We start from the raw sequence: 21911 nt of genomic DNA, 5'->3' as shown, positions 1-21911 counted from the left end.
ACAAAAAATGGTCACCAAATCCGCTCCAAACATTCAAAAATCCGACAAACCCACCCCGTCTCCTACCAAGCCCCCAACAGTTAAGCCCAGTGTTACACGAAAAAAATCCATGGCTACAAAAGGAAGAGGCCGTGGTGGATTAAAACGAAGTCCCCCAATCTCCTTGATGTTGGACTCAAATGTTGATGTTGATTCCGAAGAAGATGAGCCCACAATCAAACAAATGGCAAGCAAAATCCACAAAGACAAGGTGATTGATGACGATGTGGTTGTTGATGATGTTGTTGAAGAGGAAAAAGAAAATGAGGTTGAAGATGAGGTTGTTGAGAAAGAAAAAGAATCAGAAAAAGAAAGTGAGAAGGATGTTGAAAAAAAAAATGAGTGAAAAAGATGAGGAAAAAGAAAGGGAAAGTGAACTAGAAAATGAAAAGGGAACCGTGAGTGAGAAAGATGATGACAAAATTGATTCTCCAAATCAAAATTCAGAAAAAGAAGTCATGCATGAGGAAGAGGTCATTCCCAACATTGAAAACTCCAATGAACCCAACAATGAAGACAAGATTGTCGATGAATTTGACCCTCTCTCCACCGAAAACACCAAAACAAAATCCCAAATCAATATCACCGAGTTGTTTGGTGGTGGTGATGATATTATCATTGAAACTCCCACCAAACCGAAAGCAAAATCTAAGGCCGGTATCAAAAGAAAGAGGGAATCAAAGCCAAAGGGTGGCTAAAAAGCCGAGGTACCCACGAAAGTAAGAGGTGGTCTTTCCACCGGAAGATGATGATGTTATTGAGGATAAAATCCCTCTCAATACGTGCACGGAGTTGATGGTTACCACTCATGATGAGGCATTCAAGAATGATGTCCTTGCTCATCTGAACTCTCTCGACCTTCCGGATGACACCCTCAAGCTATGTCAAGGCATGCTTGTATGATGCTTCCACAGTGGGAGACGATACAAAAAACATGGTATGATTCTTCCCCAGCTTTTGCATTCTTCAAAGCTGCGATTTTTGGTCAGGGTTGGTTTAGTCTCCTCGACAAATACTCTCCGGTTTACATGTCGGAGTTAATTCAGGTCTATGCAACAATCAAGGTTGATGTTGCATCAGGAACTCTCTCGGCATTTATAAACCAAAAACCCTTTGTCTTGACCATTGACCAACTCGCCTCTTACCTTGAGGTTGAAGCCGTGGGTCTTACCACCTTTCCTAAGACTACTTGGGGTGATGTTGATGAAAATATGGCTAGTGAGGTTGTGAGAACACTTCGACCTGACAATGAAAATAGACCCACCAACATATATGCCCATGAACTTCAAGCCCCCCACCGTTTCATCTTTAACCTTGTTCACCGAGCCATTTTACCAAGCAATAACAGTAAGGGACGATGCTCTCTCCTTGAGATGCTTCTTGTTCACCACATTATCAAACGCCGTCCCATTAACCTTCCTCAACTCATCCTTCACTGTATCAATGAGATTGCTCCCGATCTTCAAAAGGGAAAATTTGACAAGAAAACGGTGATTCCATATGGTATGTGGTTGTCTATTATCTTCATGAAAAGGAAGATAGTCATGAAAGGTAGCACCGGTATTGAAACTCAGTGATGACATGACCATGGGTTTGCTTTCTCAAATGACTTTGGCTATTAGCAATGGGAAATTGACTCGCAAGTACTCGGGTAGAGCTATATCTGGTGCAACAGTTGGCTCAACTGTTGAAATGGGTGATGTACTTGCTAAGTTGGACAAGCTTATGACCATGGTGTCCAAATTGGTTGTTGACAATGAGACTCTTAAGGAAGACGTTGCTGAGCTCAAAACCATAAATGAAGATCTTATTGAACGTGTGCAAGCTCTTGGTGGTAATGCGTCCGATGATGAATAAGGCATCCGTACCTACCCTTGCCCTCCTACCCTTTTGGCTCTTTGTTTTTAACTCTTATGCAAATTATGGGCTGTTTTTTTTCTCTTGTTTTGAACATTTGGCTTTGGTTTAATTATTATGTCCTTCTCTTGATGATGACAAGAGGGGGAAGTAGTTAAATTATGTGTTTATGTGTTAACTAACAACTCTTCTGCTAACGTTCACGGTGAAATTATCTTAGCTATGATGATTAGATGTTCTACTTAGGCCAAGCATGTTGACCCCCATTCACCTTGATTATGTTTAATTGATGTTCTTATTATTTGGTTCAAAGACCGACTCACCATGGGCTTAGGGGGAACTTCACACATATTTAAAACATCCCATCATCAAAGGGGGAATTTGTTAGAACACACTTGGTTGATGATGTCAAGTTTCATTATCATTTAATTGTTTGCCTCTTAGTTAAATGTTTAGCAAATTGAAGCATCCAATGATAGATCAAAGAAGTTCAAAGATGATCAAAATGAAAGACAAGTTAAGCATGCCCATTGTCTAGAAAGAATGTTGTAAACGAGGTAGTTAAACATATCCTCTTTAAGTATAAGTGATTGCAAAACCGTGCAACAGTTCCTGTGACTGTTGCACCAAGGTTTCTGGTACTAACGTATGGAGAATTTTCGGAAAAATTCACAAGTGTTTGAAATTCTTTAAAAAGCTTTTCTATGTTCAAGAGGAACATTATTTCAAAACTGAAGAACAAAAAGAACAAAAAGAATATGCTTGCAAATTAATTTAAAAGTTGTCAATCCTATTAATGCAAGTTGTTTTCCATACTAAAAATGAGTCTTATGATTTTTCCATTTGTGGCAAAATTGTGAGTTCCCATAAATTTTATGGAAAACACTCCTTTGCTTCTGAAAAATGCAGCCACCTTGAGCCTCACAAATCTATTGTTCTTTTATAATTTTAAATGAAAATGCATACTACAAACCTATGGATTTTAGATTAAAGAAGTGTTAAGACCCTTTTGTTACACACTTTCTTTCTCTATAAATAGCCACTGCATTTATCATTTATTGTAAGACTTTGAAAGAGCATTCATTATAAACACTTTGCAAATCCTTTCAGCATTTAAAGCTTTGTTCTTCAATCATTTGCAAAACCGTTTTCTGTTTTTTAAAAGTCTTCAATTGTTTTTCAAAGCTGTAAAATCTCCAAGTATCAGTTCGCTTCACTGTTGCATAAAGAATATATTCAATGATTCTTGTGTTTAGGTCTTAATTGTAATCTCAATGTTCTTAAGTGAACCACTGAGATTCTGACTCTGTAAACCGTTGAGATAGAACCTTAAGTCTTGAAGCGGAGTAGCTTTGAGCAAGAGAAAGTCTTGAAGCGGAGTAGCTTTAAGCAATTGCAACCGGAGTAGGTTGACGAATTATTTTCATTGTAATGGTTTAGTTAAGTTTGAGTAAATTTCTAAACAAACAATAAAATAACGGTTGGACGTAGGCTCCGGAGTAGGAGCTGAACCAATTTTTAAACATCGTCTTGTTTGTTTATTTACTTTCACGTTCTCTTATCATTTTACTTCTATACGTTAATCTCGCTTCCAGTGCTGTGCAACAGTCTTTTATACTGTTGCATAGACCTGCTGTACCGTTTGTGAACTTACAATCCATTAAGTTTCTCAAACCCGTACTTAATAGATCTTACTTGTGTTAGTCATTAACCAAGTAAACGAGAAATTTTTTAAAAGGTACACCTAATTCACCCCCTCCCCTCTTAGGTGTTTATCGTTCTTAACTCTTCAATGTCGATATATCTTTCCTACCTGAGTGTCTTGTATCTGGCTCAATTCCTCCAAGTGATTATTAAAAATGATGACATTACAGTGACTCCAGATTGCTAGAAAGATGAATAAGAAATAACGTTGTTTCATCTTAGTGTCATCATCCACTTACCTAAGATAAATCAAATTGTTCCAGAACTAGGTCGTGAAAGGAACTGTCAAATTTGAATCAGTTACCAGGCCCAAGTTGTCGCATTTCCATATTCTTTTTGCAATCCTGCAAGATCTGAATAAGTGGTCGTTTGTTTCATCATCTTCACAACTAAAGGAGCATGACCTTTTGATGGGGATTCCTCTTGCAGCAATTAAGGAAGAAGTTGGTACAATACCATACGAAATTTCCAAAATAAGAGTCAATGTCAAGCCTGACAAGGCAAAGTCTTAATTATATTCCAATTTAGATTAGATGGGGGAGAATACCTACTAAGAGTATTGGCTGGCTGAAGTGAGATGGCATAGCCATATCCTGATGAGATCTTGTATGATTCATTACTCGTATATTTTGAGCCATCTTAAATTCAAACAATTTGAAAATAGCCGAAGAATTCCATTTCCCATCCGGCCGAGTCATCAAATTCATACCAATATGACTCAAATCAGATTGGGATTAAGTACTGGCAAATCTCCATTTATCCACTTATCTGAGGTTAGGTTGATGCATTTACCATCTGCAAGTTTGTAAGCAATTCCAACTTTGAGATAATTTGTTGCTTTACAAATACCTCTTCATGCATAAGATGGATTAGAGCTCTTAATTCGAAATCTTTGGCATACCAAACTTTGTAAACTCTGGATAATAGTGAAGCTTGATTATTATGAATTCTCCAATACTGCTTGAATAAGAATGCTTGGTTAAGTGTAGGCAGGTTCATTATTCCGGTTCCCCCTTTTTCCTTAGGAGCGCAGACAACTGATATGGGAAGCCAATGAAAGGACCGAGTTTAGAACTATTTCTCCACCAGAACATAAGAATAAGGTCTCAATTTTTGCGCAGATTTGCTTTGGAACCGCCAAAGTAGCTAAAATATGATTAAAAGATGCAACTAAAACCATATTGATCAAGATTATCTTTGCTGCTTGCGAAAATCGCACGCCATCCTATAACCGAATTTTTTTCGCTACTCTGTCGATAATGAATTGGAATGAGAGAATCTTTCTTTTTTTATATATCAATCGAAATTCCTAAATAAAGGCCAAAATCGTCTCTGGAAGCAACCTTCAGAATATTTTTCATATATACTCCTTGAATTCATCTGGTGCATTTGGGCTAAATTTGATGAAAGATTTTTGATAATTAATCATTTGGCCAGAAAGTTCACCAAATTTCTCAATTATCTCTCCCAAGGTAAAACAAACTTCAGGGGTAACTTTAAAGCAAATGACGCAATCATCCTCCTATAACAAATTCGAGATAGAAGGACTATGCCTTGAGATTTTGATCCCTTGTAGTCTTCCTTCTCTTTCCGCTTTCAGTAGCATTATTGGTTATTAAGTTAGTTATAGCTATAGTTAAAAGTTAGTTGCTAACTAACTAGAGTTGTTAATTAACTAACTCCTAAGGTTAGTTAGAAGAAGTCAAAAGTTGTTATAAATACTAACAACCTGGCTCATTGTAAGATAACAAATTCATAATAAAAAATATCATTCATCAAAATTCTCTCAATATTGTTACATCAATCGTCCTAAGTATCATACACAATACATTCTATATTCTTCAATTGTACTCTAATCTTCATCTTCTACTCGTTCATTCTTCAACAACTTCAATGGAGTTCTTGGTTTCTACATGGTATCAGTAGTTCAATATTATCTCTTTTGGGTTATTTTCTCTCAGTTTCTTGTTTAAATCACATCAAGAACACGAGGTATATCATATCGCTTCCGCACATTATTTCTGTTCAATTTGATTCATTGTTTTTCTTGGAATTTAATCAATATGCCTGAGTTTGATTCTGTTGATACTTCATCAAATTTCGATTATTATGATGATCCCCTATACTTGTCTACTTCTGATCAAACCAATGCTGTTCTTACTTCCTTTCTCTTTGAAGGTCATGATTTTGTTGGTTGGAAGAGAGAAGTTCTTATGGCCTTGACTGCCAAAAATAAAGACGGCTTTATTGATGGCACTTGTGTCCTCCCTCCTCCCACTGATAAAAGATACAAACAGTGGAAACGCTGTGATTTCATGGTTATGCGTTGGATGTCTAATTCTTTGGATAAAAGTCTGAGGGAAAACTTTAAGTATGTAACCTCATCTAAACAGTTTTGGGGTGAGTTGCTTGAGCGTTTTGGTGTCTCAAATGCTTTTTAAGTGTATCAATTGACTAAAGATTTGGAGGCAATAGTTCAAGACAACTTGTCTTTGGTTGAATATTATAGCAAAATGAAAAATATGTGGGAAACTCTTGATTCTCTTGATCCACTGCTTGTATGCTCTTGTGGCAAGATTCAGCTTTGTTCTTGTGATTTACTGAAAAAGATGATAGAGAGGGAGAGTAATGCGAAGGTGATCCAGTTTCTCATGAACTTGAATAGTACTTATGATGGAATTAGGACACAGATCTTATCTCTCGAACCTCTTCCATCTATCAAAAAGGTGTTAGCACTGTTACAAAAAATAGAGAGGCATAAGCAAATAACTGATGCTGTCTCTTCTCTCACCGAGGTTAATGCATATGCTAGCTTCAGGCCTTCTGACTCCAAGAAACCTGTTTTCTCTGGTGCACCTAATGGTGAATCTGCTTCTGTTAAACACTGTGACAATTGCAACATGGATGGTCATACCAGGGCAACTTGTTTTGGACTAAAGAAGTGTCCTCATTGTGGAAAGAAGGGGCATAATCCAGCTAATTGTTTTGTGATAAGGGGTTTTCCTGGTGACAAAAATACGGGTAAAGAAAAGGTTCAGCAGTCTGCAACTGGTTTTCCTCAGAAGGGAGCTCATTCTGCTGATGTGTTACAAGAATCTCCTCTGGATAGTTCCTGTTTGGATGCTACTGGGACAGCTGGTTGTAATATGGTCAATAATGTTCCTGATTCTGCAGTTTCTCTTAATTCTGATATGCTTGATGGATTAATTACTTCTGTTGTTGATCAGGTTCTGAAAAGAATTTATGATCAACAACCTGCTTTGTCCACTGCTAATTTTGCAGGTATGACCACTGCTACTTCATATGCTTATACTACTAATACATCTCCATATATGCTTGATTGGCTTATTGATACGGGTGCATCTGATCATATGACATATGATTGTTCCATTCTAGCTAATGTTCATGTTTTTAAGAATCCCATTAGGGTTGGTTTACCTGATGGGACTATTAAGTTGGTTCATAAAATGGGTACTATTTTTCTCACTGACAAGATTACTTTATCTAATGTGTTTTTAATTCCAGACTTTAAGCAAAATTTGTTGTCTGTAAGTAAGCTTCTTGATTGTCATAAGTTGTCTGTTGTTTTTACCTCACATGGTTGTTTGTTTCAGGACCCTTCAAGTAAGCTTGTTGTGGCTAGGGGCAGGAGGATTGGTGATCTATATAAGTTTCACAAACAGCATGATAATTCTTGTTCTATTTCTTTAGCTAATCAAATTAGACAACTAGTGCTAAATAAGTTTCAGGCTTTGGATAGTAATACTTCTAAATCTAAGTCATCTGTTTCAGCTGCTAATAATAAATTTGTAGTTTTACTTCATGAGAGACTTGGTCATATGTCAATTAATAAGCTCAAGTTTGTATCTGGTTTTTCTCATGTGGTTAATAATGATAAGTTTCACTGTAAATCGTGTATTCTTGCCAAGCATCATAGGTTACCTTTCCCTGCTAGTACACATAGAGCATCTTCTTGTTTTGTTTTATTACATATGGATGTTTGGGGTCCATATAAGATCCCTTCAATGACTGGTGCCAAGTATTTCTTGACTATTTTGGATGATTTCTCAAGGAATATTTGGACCATCCTTTTCCAAACTAAAGATCAAGTTGTTCATTTGATCAAAAATTTTATCACTTATGTTCATACACATTTTGATGCAAATATTAAGATCATTAGGTCTGACAATGGGACTGAGTTTCTTCAGGAGGTATGTGGTTCTCTTTTTAAGGACAGAGGGATTGTTCATCAAACCAGTGTTGTTGGATCACCCCAACAAAATGGTAGGGTAGAACGCAAGCATAGACACTTATTGGAGACTGCAAGACCATTAAAACTTCATGCTAACCTCCCTATTAAGTTTTGGGGAGATTGTTTGTTGACTGCTACTCATTTAATGAATCTTATGGCTACACCTGTTATTGATAACAAGACACCATATGAGTTACTTTTTGGTTCTGTTCCTTTATATGATACATTAAGAACATTTGGATGTTTATGTTATGCCACAATGCCACCTACTTATAGTGATAAGTTTGGAAGTAAAGCAAGGGAATGTGTTTTTATTGGTTATTCTCATAACCAAAAGGGATATAAGTTGTATGATTTAAAATTGCATAAAATTTTTGTTAGTAGAGATGTAGTATTTAAAGAACAGGTCTTTCCATTTCATCAAGACAAGCCCCATGAGGACTTGCACATTACAACCAGTAATCTAGTGAATCCTGAAACCTCTACAGTTATTGTACATGTTCAGGTTTCACCTGTACAATCTGTTGGTGGTAATCCACCCTCGGCTTCTGTTGAAGAGCATGTTTCTACCACAGAAGCTATTGTCCCTGATCCAAGTCCAAGTAATCCAACTTCTGATGGTGTTCATGTAAGAAGATCTACTAGACCTAGGCAGCTAAGTACTTGGTTACATGGGTACCAATGTAAGATACCTGGTCAGCAATCTACTGCTGGTCTGGCTCAAGCATTTGTGTTTCAAGCTGAAGTGCTTCAGACAGTAGAATATTATCCACCAGATTATGTTGCTTCCTTGTTCAATGTTTTATAAGAGCCTGAGCCTTATTCTTATAAGCAAGCACATGAAGATCAGAGATGGATTGATGCAATGCAAAAAGAGGTAAAAGCTTTAGAGGAGAATCAGACCTGGGATGTAGTACCATTACCTGAAGGGCACAAGGCTATTGGATCCAAATGGGTATACAAAATAAAGTATAAGCCAGATGGTTTAGTAGAAAGATTCAAGGCAAGATTAGTGGCTAAGGGCTTCAATCAGGTCAAGGACAAGGATTATAAGCACACGTTTTCTCCAGTAGCTAAGTTCACCACAGTGAGAATTCTGTTGGCACTTGCAGCAGCTAAGAAGTGGCCATTGTTTCAGTTGGACATTAACAATGCCTTCTTATATGGCTTTTTGGACGAGGAAGTTTATATGAAGCCACCAGATGGTTATGACATGGGGAAAGGTATGGTTTGTAAATTGAAAAGGTCCTTGTATGGCTTGAAACAAGCATCAAGGCAATGGAACAAGGAATTGACAAAGTTTCTTCAAGGTTTGGGTTATGAGCAATCTAAGCATGACTATTCCTTATTCGCAAAGAGAGATGCCCAAGATGGCTCCTTTACTGCTATATTGGTGTATGTGGATGATGTTCTATTAACTGGGACATCCATTACTGAGATTGAGAAGGTTAAAGTTGCACTTCATACAGCTTTCTCTACCAAGGATTTGGGTGAGATGAGATATTTCCTTGGTCTGGAAATATCCAGAAATGAGAATGGTTTAATGATAAATCAAAGAAAGTATATAATGGACATTCTACAAGATTTACAAATGGAAAATTGTACCCCCTGCAAAATTCCCAATGCAGGAAGGCTTAAAGCTATCCATTGATCAGGGAGAATTATTGGAGAATCCTGAGCAATACAGAAGGCTTATTGGGAGATTACTTTATCTGAATATGTCAAGACCTGACATATCTTATAGCATTCAGCATCTCAGCCAATTTGTGAGTCAGCCAAGAATGCCACACATGCAGGCTGCTTTGCACGTTGTCAAGTATTTAAGAGGAACCATAAATACTGGTTTATTCTATGTTGCACACCCACAGTATCAGATCACAGCTTACAGTGATGCTGATTCGGGACAGTGTGCCTTCTCTTGCAGATCCTTGAGTGGTTATTGCATATTGTTAGGTCAATCTTTAGTTTCATGGAAGACTAAAAAACAGGCTACTGTGAGTACAAGTTCAGCAGAGTCTGAATATAGGAGTGTTTCTTACACAGCCTTTGAATTGGTTTGGTTACATGCCTTGTTGCAAGATCTGGGTGTTGCAGTGCCTCAGCCTATTAGTCTATATTGTGACAATAAAGCTGCTTTGCACATTTCAGAGAATCCTGTCTTCCACGAGAGGACGAAGCATCTCGGCATTGACTGTCACTTCGTCAGGGATAAACAGGACCAAGGTTTTCTCATTACAAAGCATGTCAGGATTGGGATGCAATTGGCTGACATTATGACTAAACCTTTAGGAGCTGCATAACATATGTTCTTATCATCTAAGCTTGGTCTGTTGTTTCACACCAGTCCCGCTTAACGAGGGGATATTGGTTATTAGAGTTAGTTAGCTATAGTTAAAAGTTAGTTGCTAACTAACTAGAGTTGTCAATTAACTAACTCCTAAGGTTAGTTAGAAGAAGTCAAAAGTTGTTATAAATACTAACAACCTAGCTCATTGTAAGATAACAAATTAATAATCAAAAATATCATTCATCAAAATTCTCTCAATATTGTTACATCAATCGTCCTAAGTACCATACACAATACGTTCTATATTCTTCTATTGTACTCTAATCTTCATCTTCTACTCGTTCATTCTTCAACAACTTCAATGGAGTTCTTGGTGACAGTACTTCCATGCACATAATAAATATGTACGGTGATATAGGATCACCTTGAAGAATTCCACAAGATGGATAAATGATATCAGATGGTTCTCCATTTATCAAGATATGGTATGAAACAGTCGTAATACACTGCTGAATTAATAATCTCAACGCCTTTGAGAATTCAAATTTGTCCAGCAATGAGAGAATGAATTCCCAAGAGACTCGATCAAAAGCCTTGTTCATATCCAGTTTTAAAGCTGCATAACACGTTGTGCCTCTAGTTGTAATAAAGTTCATGATCTCGCGGGCAAGCAAGCATCCATCAGAAATTAAGCAACCTGACATGAACGCCTGCTGGTTATGACTAATAATGGAAGGCATAACCTTTTTTAGACGATTAGCATATGCATTTTGTGGCTATCCGGTAGATGACCTTACATAAGCTGATTGGCCTGAATTTAAAAATATGTTCAGGATTATCAACCTTTGGGATTAAAACAATATTAGTGCGATTCCATTATTTTAGAACGTATCCATGATTCAGGAAAGTTAGTATTGCTTGGGGGTAAAGATGACCCAATATCATTCCAAAAAAGCGATAAAATTTCGGCAGAAAATCATCTGGACCTGGCGATTTATTATTATCCATCGAGAATAGAAAAGTCTTAGCCTCTGTCTCAATAAATGGCTTGGCTAAAAAATCATGATGCGCTTGATCAAGACATGGAATGTTCAGTGCTTCTAATTCTCTTTCCAATGAAGTTGGTTTGTTATGTTTGATGAAGAATACCTGTTGGAAATAATTCCAAATTGAGGAGGATATATATTCCTGACTTGTCATCCAATTCCCATACATATCATCTTTATTTCACTTTGCTAAATTTAAAATGAGACATTTTAAATTAAATTCTTGTTACCAAACACTTTCTAAAAGAAAAGGGTAGTTTAGGAAACTAAAGTTAGTTGTAGCAATCTTCATTAACGCCATAATTGTAGCAATTTTTACGTTGCTCATCAACCAAAGAAGTCCTTGGAAGGCCGTCTGATTTTTGCGATGGCGATGAATATGATCATGTTCAGACTTACATTCACTAGTTCATATGCAAACCTGTCAAGTATCGACAATAATTCCGACCGGGTCAATTTGTTAAGAAATTAAATTGAAAACTAATTTCAGTTGGTGGCATATAATGTAGTTTGACTAATAAATATTGCATGAGGGATAAGATTATCAAATTGGGTTCTTGAAGTTTCCCTAATTTTGGTACTTTTTATTAACGATATCTCATCAATATCTTTCATATCTTCCATATCTTCTTCAAGCAAGCAAATCGAGTCACAAACTGCAACAAATAACTCGAGTATATAATTTGTAATATATTTATTCCATATCTTGTAAATATATCTTTCTTGTATAAGGCTCCATCTACTAGCTCATTAGTTGTATAAATAGGATAGAATCCATTGTAATTTTACTCATTCAATACAATCATCTTATATGGTATCTAGGAGTTCTCATCGATCCACCAAACACCTCCTACAACCCCGTCGTTCTCTCTTCAAACGCCACACAAAAACCCAATCCCAACCCACAGCCACCATGACCAACAACCTCGACACCACCGTTACCAACCCTCACGAAACCACAACTCCTCTCACCTCTCTAAACCTCAACCACTGTGTGAAATTAACACCCATGAACTACACTTCATGGCACTTTGAATTAACCCACATCCTATTTGGCTATAGTTTACTTGGGTTCCTTGACGGCTCCCACCCAACCCCATCACCAACCATTGTAGGTGATGACAAAACCGAAAAACCCAACCCGTTTTATTTCACCTGGCTTAAACAAGACGGCCTTATACTCGGTACCCTTATGGGAAGCTTGTCTTCGGCTGTTCAAGCTCTTATTGTTCGGGCCAAAACCTCGAAAGAGGTCTGGGATATACTCGCGCAAACCTACGCAAACCCTTCGCGTGCGCACATATTACAGTTAAAAGACCGTCTCGAATCGATTGTCAAAACCACCGATGAATCGATAACCGACTATATGAACTCCATTAAAGCAATCATTGATCAACTCGCTCCAATGGGTAAAGTTCTCGACCCAGGAGATATTGTATTCAAGGTGCTAAAAGGACTTGATTACAAACTTTATAAACCCGTCTTGGACACCGTTCGTGCTCGAGATAACCCGATTACATTTGAAACACTTCACGAGAAATTTCTTCAACACGAATTACTTCTTAAACAAAAATAACCCGAAACTGAAATCTTCAACCCTTCTGCCAACCCTGCCTTTCGCCAAAACCGTGACTATGGCAACCAACGGACAACCACCAACTACTACCACAACAACCATGCTCCCACTTCTCACACCCCGCACTCCTACCAAACCAACCAACAACAACCCACCACTAACCCAAACCCACGACCCTTCAAAGTTCGTTGTCAATGGTGTTGACAAATGGGACATGTCATTGCTGATTGTCCCTTCTTCCGCAAGTTGTTTCCTAATATTGTTTTTCCTGCCCCACCCACTCGACAACCACCACCGTAGGCCCACACCGTCTCTACTGAACCCATACCCAACCCTAATTACCTCCTTGACAGTGGGGAATCTCACCATGTGACCCATGACCTCGACACCCTTGTCCTTCACACCCCCTACTTCGGTCAAGATGACCTCATTATTGGCGATGGCTCAGCTGTCGACATTGCCAATATAGGTAACTTCACTCTCTCCTTTCTGCACATAAACAATGTTTTACATATTCTGAAAATCTCGCGTAATATTTTATCAATTTCGAAATTATGTAAAGACAATAATGCATATGTCATATTCTCATCTGATTCTTTTGTTATTAAGGACATGTTGACGGGAGCACCAATCCACCAGGGCCGAGCTAAACACGGCATTTATGAGTTGAGCCCGCATCAACCGTCTGCAAATTTTATGAAGAAAAGCTCAACTCCTCTATCATGGGATCATCGATTAGGTCACCCAACCATTGATGTAATGCGAATTATCAATAAAAAATTACCATTTAATATCTCTAAATTCTCATCTTGTGAATCATGTCATATTAGCAAAAGCACGAAACAACCGTTCGGAACATCGACCTTCAAAAGCAACGCACCACTCGAACTCATTTTTTCGGATTTATAGACAAGTCCCATTTATTCACGTGAACATTACAAATATTATGTAATTTTTGTTGACTATTTTAGCAAATTTATTTGGCGATTTCCACTAAAACGCAAATCGGAAACACAACAAGTTTTTCTACGATTTAAAGCTCTTGTAGAACAAATTTTCCAAAAACCAATACGACAATTCTCTTCCGACAATGGTGGCGAATTTCAAAAAATGATCCCCACCTTGCTCGACAATGGCATAAGCCATTTTACCACTCCGCCTCACACCCCCGAACATAATGGGTATTCTGAAAGACGACACCGTCACATAGTTAAAACTGGGCTAGCTCTTCTTGCTCATGCCAAGCTACCTACTACATTTTGGCCCTTCGCATTTAGCACGGCCACATACCTTATTAATCGACTACCTACACCCACTCTACAAGGCAAACACCATATTACAAACTACATAACAAACTACCTCTATATACAAAATTACACAACTTAAGATGCCTATGTTACCTATGGCTAAGACCGTATACAAAACACAAACATGAGTATCTCTCCGTTCCCTACATCTTTGTTGGATACTCTTTCATTCAAAGTGCATTTCATTGTCTTGATCCAAAAACCAATAGACTATATACTTTGCGTCATGTATGTTCGATTTATTGAAGACGACTTCCCCTACACTCGACTCCTCAATACGACCTCTACTCCTAGTGCCAACACTGACCCTACCGAGTGGTGTCCACCAATGCTGACCATCCTACCCGCTGCTACTCCACCCTCACCAGACCAAGCCATGACCACCACCCCAAAATCTCCCTCAATTCCTCGCTCTCGACGCCCCATTTCCAATGTCTACACACGACGGAAAATCTCACCTGCCACCCCCACAGTATCTTCTTCGTCCACAACCTCTCTCATCGATGCCAGCCATTCTTCTCCACCTTCCTCTCCTCCTCCTATCACTCACCAAACAAACCCACCACCACCCTCTGTAACACCCCCATATACCAAGGAGCCTTAACAAGACCTTCCCTAGCATATAAAGGCATTATCATCTCGGTTACCCGAAGAAAGTAATCATCAAAAGTCGATAAAAGAACATTTATAATTTATTACAGGTGAGGAAATCAAAACTATTGATACAAAAGATACAACTCAACATCCTTATGTGAACTATCTTTGACGTGACTGGTGAAAGACTCATCTCTGCCAAGACTCCAGCTATCATCCAAGACATCACCTGCTGGACTGACTGCTCACCATAAGGGATCACGGCAGACACAACAGAACAAACAAAATAAACCACACAAGGTCAGCAACTGAGATAACACACCAACAACCACAGACACTACACAAGTACACGACACACACATACACCACACCTCTAATCAATAACCGTCACCGACTGTCCACTGGACCAGTCCTGCCAGTGGGGGACCGCAGCCGTACCCACCAAATCTCCGCTCATCATACCGAGCGATAAACCCATGACCATTAATGTGCACATCCCCTCCTGTGGCGGGTTCCACAGAGGACGAATCAAGGGCGTGAAGCCACTCCCGCAAGTGACTCCACTCAGCCAGGGACGCGCCCCGAAAAACACAGATAGCTATACAATAATCACGATCACGCCAATCGAGACTATACAACACCAACCAACACCACAGTCAATCCAATCATACTAACACTGCAATCAACACAACAACTAAGACACTAAACAACCAACAGAAACTGAGTAACTGAACCTACCTTTAGCCAACCGCAACGATTCCTTGTTCAATCACATGACATCAACCAAGCAAGCAAAACTCCTATAGAAACAGTACAAACGCCTATTACTATCACCACAACCCTACAAGAAACAACAACGACAAAGATGACGATGATGACATATCTACGCATAGCATATCAGCGTCAAGACCGCTACCCGACTCAAGCAACCTATCCCCAAGGCACAAGCATCCTCAAAGGCTCCCATGGAAGGACTTATGGTGAAGGAAATGAGGAAAGGCGACATCTAGGTCTGGAGGAAGGAGGCGGAAATGATTTGCAATTCTATCAAAACACGATTATAAACCCTCGCTCTAAAGACGCTACTCGATCGAGTAACCAACTTACTCGATCGAGTACTCAAGCTACTCGATCGAGTAGCCTCGACTAGATTGAGTAACACTCATCCAAAGCCTATCACGACACGAGACATCTCTTGTACGAATTCCCAAAGGCTACAACATGCCCCTAAGGTCGGTCAACGTCAGTCAACGGGTCCCTAAAAGGACGGGTATTGCAGTCTTCCCCTCTTAAAAAGAAATCCGTCCCTAATGTTCGACTCATCCTCCCCCACACCACACGACAAGAAACCAAGGTCGGCACCGCCGTTTACCCGACACAGGTCAACAAACTATCCAGAAGCATTATCCAACTACGTATGTCCATCAAACATCATCATCGTCAATTGCCTAACACACACCACACACTCAAGCCTCAACGAACCACTACTCGAGTTACTGAACACATAACATGCACCAACACGACCAACTCAACTATCGCTTATACTACATTGAATTATTCAGACGTGCATTAACACAACTACGCGACTATACTTTCATTCAACATCGGCCAACAATTACCAATACAATCCTGCAGAATAACGGTGCTGCCATAAATTCACAACAATACACGGTTCATACCATCCTATCACTCTAACCACACAACAATTTACTTAAGACAACTCTCCCCTTGAGTGTACAATATGCTATATCATTTAACAGTTATAAATTCTTACTCAAGTGCATTACAACCATCATGAAGTTACCAACGCATACATATGAAATTATAAAACACACACACGTATGAAACTATTCAAGCAATTATTCACATACTTTAAAATACCACAAAATACCGAAAAATTGTTATAATTACATCATTTTCCTTTTGCGACATTACTCTTCCCCTCTAAAAAGGAACTTCGTCCCTGAAGTTCACCATCCAACAACCTCCCTGTCCCTCAAACGATACAGACGACATTGCTTTGACATTACTCATAAGCCACCAAACCATACTAATTCATGCTCACAAAAACTCATTCTTTGACATTACTTACGTACAATTCATACAACATAGACCCCAGATATCACGTAACATAGCGCAGATATATAGGTACAATTAATAGTAAATTCAACAATTATTGTAAAACTACCTTTCTGAACAAATGACAACATCATAATTATAATATTTGATTAACCCACGTCAGATGGTACCCACATAAAGATTACAAGGTAATACAAATACCGCAAAAACTGCATGAAGTGGTCAAAATCCATATCCGACTCATGACAGAAACAACACTCTATTGACATTACTAAACCATTACTTGCAAGTCATAGATATATCTATATATATGCAATTATGAACTTAAACAACATCATTTGTATGCCAACTTTCCGCAACAATATGTTCCATCGTTCCAGCGCACCTATATTGTATAAAACTTGACTCATGCTCGAACCCAATATGGAATAAGACCAACGGTGAAGTTAAAACATGTTACTAAACACCAACGACCATGACTAATATAAAGATAACCAAAATATAAGGATTCAAACAATTTTAAATATCGAAATGTGCCTGTAATAGTGACACTCGATCGAGTTGGTCAGGCACTCGATCGAGCTGGCCCTACTCGATCGAGTCTCTTAGCTACTCGATCGAGTAGCCCGAGGTCAGAATGCTCTTCCAATTGCACACCTTCAGCTACTCGATCGAGTTGCCACAAGTCCAAAAGTCCTCAACACCTCAAACACCAAGCATATAATTACATAAATACGAGTCAGGAGGCTAACCTTATCCACAAACCCTGCATAAAAGTGCAACTGTATTCAAAATACGGCCTTATGGCCCAATATACAAACCAAGTCCAAAAGTACCAACGGAAAACGAACTAATATCCATCATAAACTACGAACATAAAAAAAAGAAATGGAGTATCATCACTCCTGCTGCTGCTGCTCATCCATCACTGCATCCTCATCTCCACCACCACCCGAAGTGCCTGCTCCTGACGTACCAAGACCCGCATCACCACCGGCTCCAACATTTGGTCTCACGTACCAAGGGGTCAAACCACCATAGGGGTATAACTGAGGCGCTCCCCACGTAGACATATCCACCCCATAAGAGTGAAAAACCCCGTCGCTGTCCCCGACTCCCCTCTACCAAACCGGATGCGGTCCCGAGGTCCCAATCTGAACATACGCCATCTCATGCAGGTCCCGGAGTGTCAAGGTAGAAGACACTCTCTCAGCAAGGTAGCTCTCACGCATCTCCGGGGTATCAAAAGAAGGGTAACCAGGAAACGGATACTGTGGTGGTACTGTCTGTTGTGGCTGTGTCTCAGCCATCCTCTCCCGCACTCGGCGTGGCCCTCTTCCCCCACCCTAGGTCGATCCTCCTCAGCTCCCACGTTCTCCCCCTTCCTCGGCTCGGGCATGACTCGGAGGATCTTCGGGTCGATGAAGTACGTCTGCCTCGCAGGACGCTCATCTTCCTCCTCATCCTCGTCAGAATCGAAAGATATTACTACCGAGGGTAAAGGCTCTGTCGGTGGGAGGTGCTCAGGAGCTGGTATCCGCATCCAACTCATGCCCCACACCCTCCACGCTAAACTACCATCCGCCAGGGTTCTCAACCATTTCTGGTCGAGGAAGTAGGCTCGGTCCATGGTAGGTACCGGGGTGGCTAGACGAGTGTAGGCCGGGGAAGCCTCAAAGGAAGTCAGCTTCTCTGCTAAACATGTGGCAATGGCACCACAACTCAGGAGCCTAGTGTCAGACGAGGCCATCAAAGCTAGACTGGCACACACTATGGCAGGAGCACTAAAGCTCACTCTCTCAGTCCGCTCGGGGTTAAGGTACGCCATCAGAAGCATCAACTCATGTGAGTTCAACTTACTCACATCCTTTCTCTCATAAAGAAGACATGACAAAGCACGAAGAAAGATCTTCAAAGTCACATGTTGAACATAATTAATCAACATGTTACTTGAGGTGGGAGCTAATTTCCCGGTAATACAAGGCATAAGACTACAAACCCCACACTCCGTTGGTATGGCTCGAAGGGCTTCCTTGGCGGGTTTAGCGAGGCCAAGGTGAGAAGCAAACAAGTCCATGGTCAAGACAAAGCTGGTATTCATGAGGCGGAACTCCACAGTTTGTTCCACCGTCTCGTATTTAAACGAGCTCATAAACTCAAGAGTAAAAAAGGCATACGAGTGCTTCCGGAGGTGATAAAGCCCATCCATCCCCAAGGTCTCAAAGATGTGCTTGACATCGGTCTCAATACCCAGGTCATCCAAAAGGGTAGTGTCAATGCAGCGGGTCGGTCTCATCTTACGAGCCTATAAAGCCACAAACCTCTTTCTTTGTGTGAAATCCACAAAAACCACAGACGGGTATTCGGGCATAGCCGGGACTACCGGTCCACTCCCCTCTCCTATTTCGGGCTCAGAAGCCCTACCCCTCTTGCTCTGTCGGGTTCCTACTGTCGGTCTCGGCATCTGTTTCAGTATACAACTTAAATATACCACCACATATATACAAAAACATACAAATCATTCATGTATGATCATAAAAGAAGCAACTAGGTACACACTATCACCAACAATCCAAAATTATGAGCAAAATTCTCAATTCTTAGAAATCAGACGGTCTCTACAGCTGTAAAATTTTTGACATATTTAGCATGAATTAACTTAACCACTACTATTTTTAGGACCCAAACCTTCAAAACATTTTCACATACAAACCAATTTCACAACAACATGGGACGAATTTCAGTTTGGGGCACTTTTAAGAAGGACTTTTAAGACAAATTTTTGAGTGAAAAATCACAAAATCAATCCTAAACATGATATACATGACATAGATTACCCAATTTTCATCCTTTTACACACAAAAGACAATAAAAAATCAATCCAATTTACCAAACCCTAGAAAATTCGAGTCACATAAACCCCTAATTTGAGTCGATTTTTGTATAGCTACCAACAATAATCATCAAGGGAAAGCATCTAGATCACGTTGCAACAATTAGAGGCAAGATTTAACACATATAAATTGATTTTTCAACAATTTCCAACATCATATATGTTTCTAACTAATTGAAAACATCAAAATAGGAGAAACATTCATACCTTATCTGATTAGCAAGTAAGAAGGAACGATTTAAGCAAGAAACCACCAAGTTCAAGCACCACAATCAACAAGAATCAAGAGTTTTGAGAGAGATGAGAGATTAGGGTTTGCGAAATAGAGAAAAGAATGAGAAGAAAAAAAATAGGAAAAGGGTTTATTAATCCCTGTTTTCGCAGCACTGTAGCAGCTTACTCGATCGAGTAAGTATGTTACTCGATCGAGTGGCCTCCACTCGATCGAGTTGAAGCTACTAGGTCGAGTTTTCGTAGTAAGTTTTGTAACAACCCGGATTATAAAACAAAGGAAAAACTTATATAAAATGAATATCAGAGTACGATACTGATAAAAGGGTCAAGGTGGCGGAAACACCTGACCAATCAGGTTCGCTACTAAAATCCAAAACAAACTAATACATTATTCAAGGTTCTTAAAACATAAAGCAAAGTCCTAATTTATTATTCATCTCGCCGCACAGAAATTCCCAGCAAGATATCATCCAAAACAACAACAAACTGAACAACCTGAAAAGGGGGTCGACAATTCAGTCGGGAGTAACTAGATGCTCTCCCAGTCATGTTTACAACAATTGAATATAACCAACAATCATTAACAGTTGAAATGCAGAACTAGTAAACATGTGAGACCATCTATACTCATGAAAATCCAACACAACATGCCATTAAACGATAACATACTATGACATTCTTATGATATGATGACAACTCCAAAGGAAACATGAGACGACATACGACAACGTAAACCATATCATGACCACGTATGAACCATAGAGCAACATAAACACAAAACATGTGACCAAACCAGACCACCGAGCACAATGTATAGAATGAACGCCGTTAGAGCGATTAACGAACTGCCTCTAACTAATGGAGCGATTAACGAACTGCCTCCATTCAATGGTATGGGCCAATTAACGAACTGCACCCACAGTGGATCGATTAACGAACTGCATCCACACTATGTATAGCGTATAACCACTGCCAATATGCCTAAGACCTGGCCGGACCTCTCGGTGAAACACAGAGCGATTAACGAACTGCCTCTGCTACACCGAACGACACTCGGGGAAGAGCGTATAACGAACTTCCTCTCGCTACCCCCCCGACCATAGACCAAAACATAAACTCTGGATGCGAGGTTATAGTAACCTTAGCTATAACTTTAATATTAACCATTCTGTGTTATAGTAACTCTAACCATAACATAAACTCGGGATGCGAGGTTATAGTAACCTCGACTATAACTTCAACATATACGACTTGAAGTTACACTTACCTCAACTATAACCTTGACACGAAACACAAAGTTATACTAGTTCCAACCATAACCTTGAGCCATAAATCTCAGGGTACGTTAGTTCCAGCTATAACCTTATCTCGTACTTCAATGTTATAGTAGCTCCAGCCATAACTAGAGTCCATAACACTTGAATCATCATCAAAGTTATACTAGCTTTAGCTATAACTTTGAAAAGCACCCTTGGCCGCTTATCATGCCGCCTCTAGGGTTTATTCGTAAACCCTAATTGCGCTCATGACACCCATAATAAACACATAACCAACATACGATATATAATTAATACATTAAAACATATACGAACATGCGAAAACATATTTAATCATGATAACAAATAATCAAACATGTACCAATCCTACAAGACAATCATTAAATCATATTAATTATATCAATTGGCATAAACACAATTAAAAGAAAACACCTAGTTACCTTATTAAGCAAATAAACCCTAGAGATCGTCTTCAACGATATAAACGTCTTCTCCAGGTGCAGTTTCCACGCCTTTATAGAATCACCCACGTGCCAAAGATAACGAATCTAATAAATATACTAATATATATATGTATAAACTATAGACTATAAAAACTACGCGAAAAACATAAAACTTACGAAGAGGATTGATAAATCCAAGAATTATGATCGATCTAAGCACAAAAGATGATGAAGGAAGGAGGAAGAAAGGAAGAACGGCACGAAACCCTAGGAAGGGTGGAGGCACACGGCACAAAAGAGGAAGGAGGAGGAGAGAAATTAGG

At 39.4% G+C, this 21911-nt stretch overlaps 2 protein-coding genes across 2 annotated transcripts; one reads left to right on the top strand and one right to left on the bottom strand.

Annotated features, from left to right (window-relative positions):
* The first annotated feature begins 6113 nt into the window (after positions 1–6113).
* On the top strand, positions 6114–8660 carry LOC141649801 (uncharacterized). The gene has a single exon (XM_074458479.1). The coding sequence runs from the start codon at positions 6114–6116 to the stop codon at positions 8658–8660; it is 2547 nt and encodes an 848-aa protein (XP_074314580.1).
* Positions 8661–10459: 1799 nt separating this feature from the next.
* LOC141649800 (secreted RxLR effector protein 78-like) lies at positions 10460–10879 on the bottom strand. Its single transcript, XM_074458478.1, has one exon. The coding sequence runs from the start codon at positions 10877–10879 to the stop codon at positions 10460–10462; it is 420 nt and encodes a 139-aa protein (XP_074314579.1).
* Positions 10880–21911: the final 11032 nt, after the last annotated feature.

The sequence above is a fragment of the Silene latifolia genome, chromosome 3 (genome assembly GCF_048544455.1).
Source record: "Silene latifolia isolate original U9 population chromosome 3, ASM4854445v1, whole genome shotgun sequence".
Taxonomy (NCBI): Eukaryota; Viridiplantae; Streptophyta; class Magnoliopsida; order Caryophyllales; family Caryophyllaceae; genus Silene; species Silene latifolia.
Note: the sequence above shows the minus strand (reverse complement) of the source record. Positions and strands in the feature narration are given on the sequence as shown.

Coding starts and splice junctions, on each gene's coding strand:
- LOC141649800 (XM_074458478.1), bottom strand. CDS start 10,879: ATGCCTTCCATTATTAGTCATAACCAGCAGGCGTTCATGTCAGGTTGC.
- LOC141649801 (XM_074458479.1), top strand. CDS start 6,114: ATGAAAAATATGTGGGAAACTCTTGATTCTCTTGATCCACTGCTTGTA.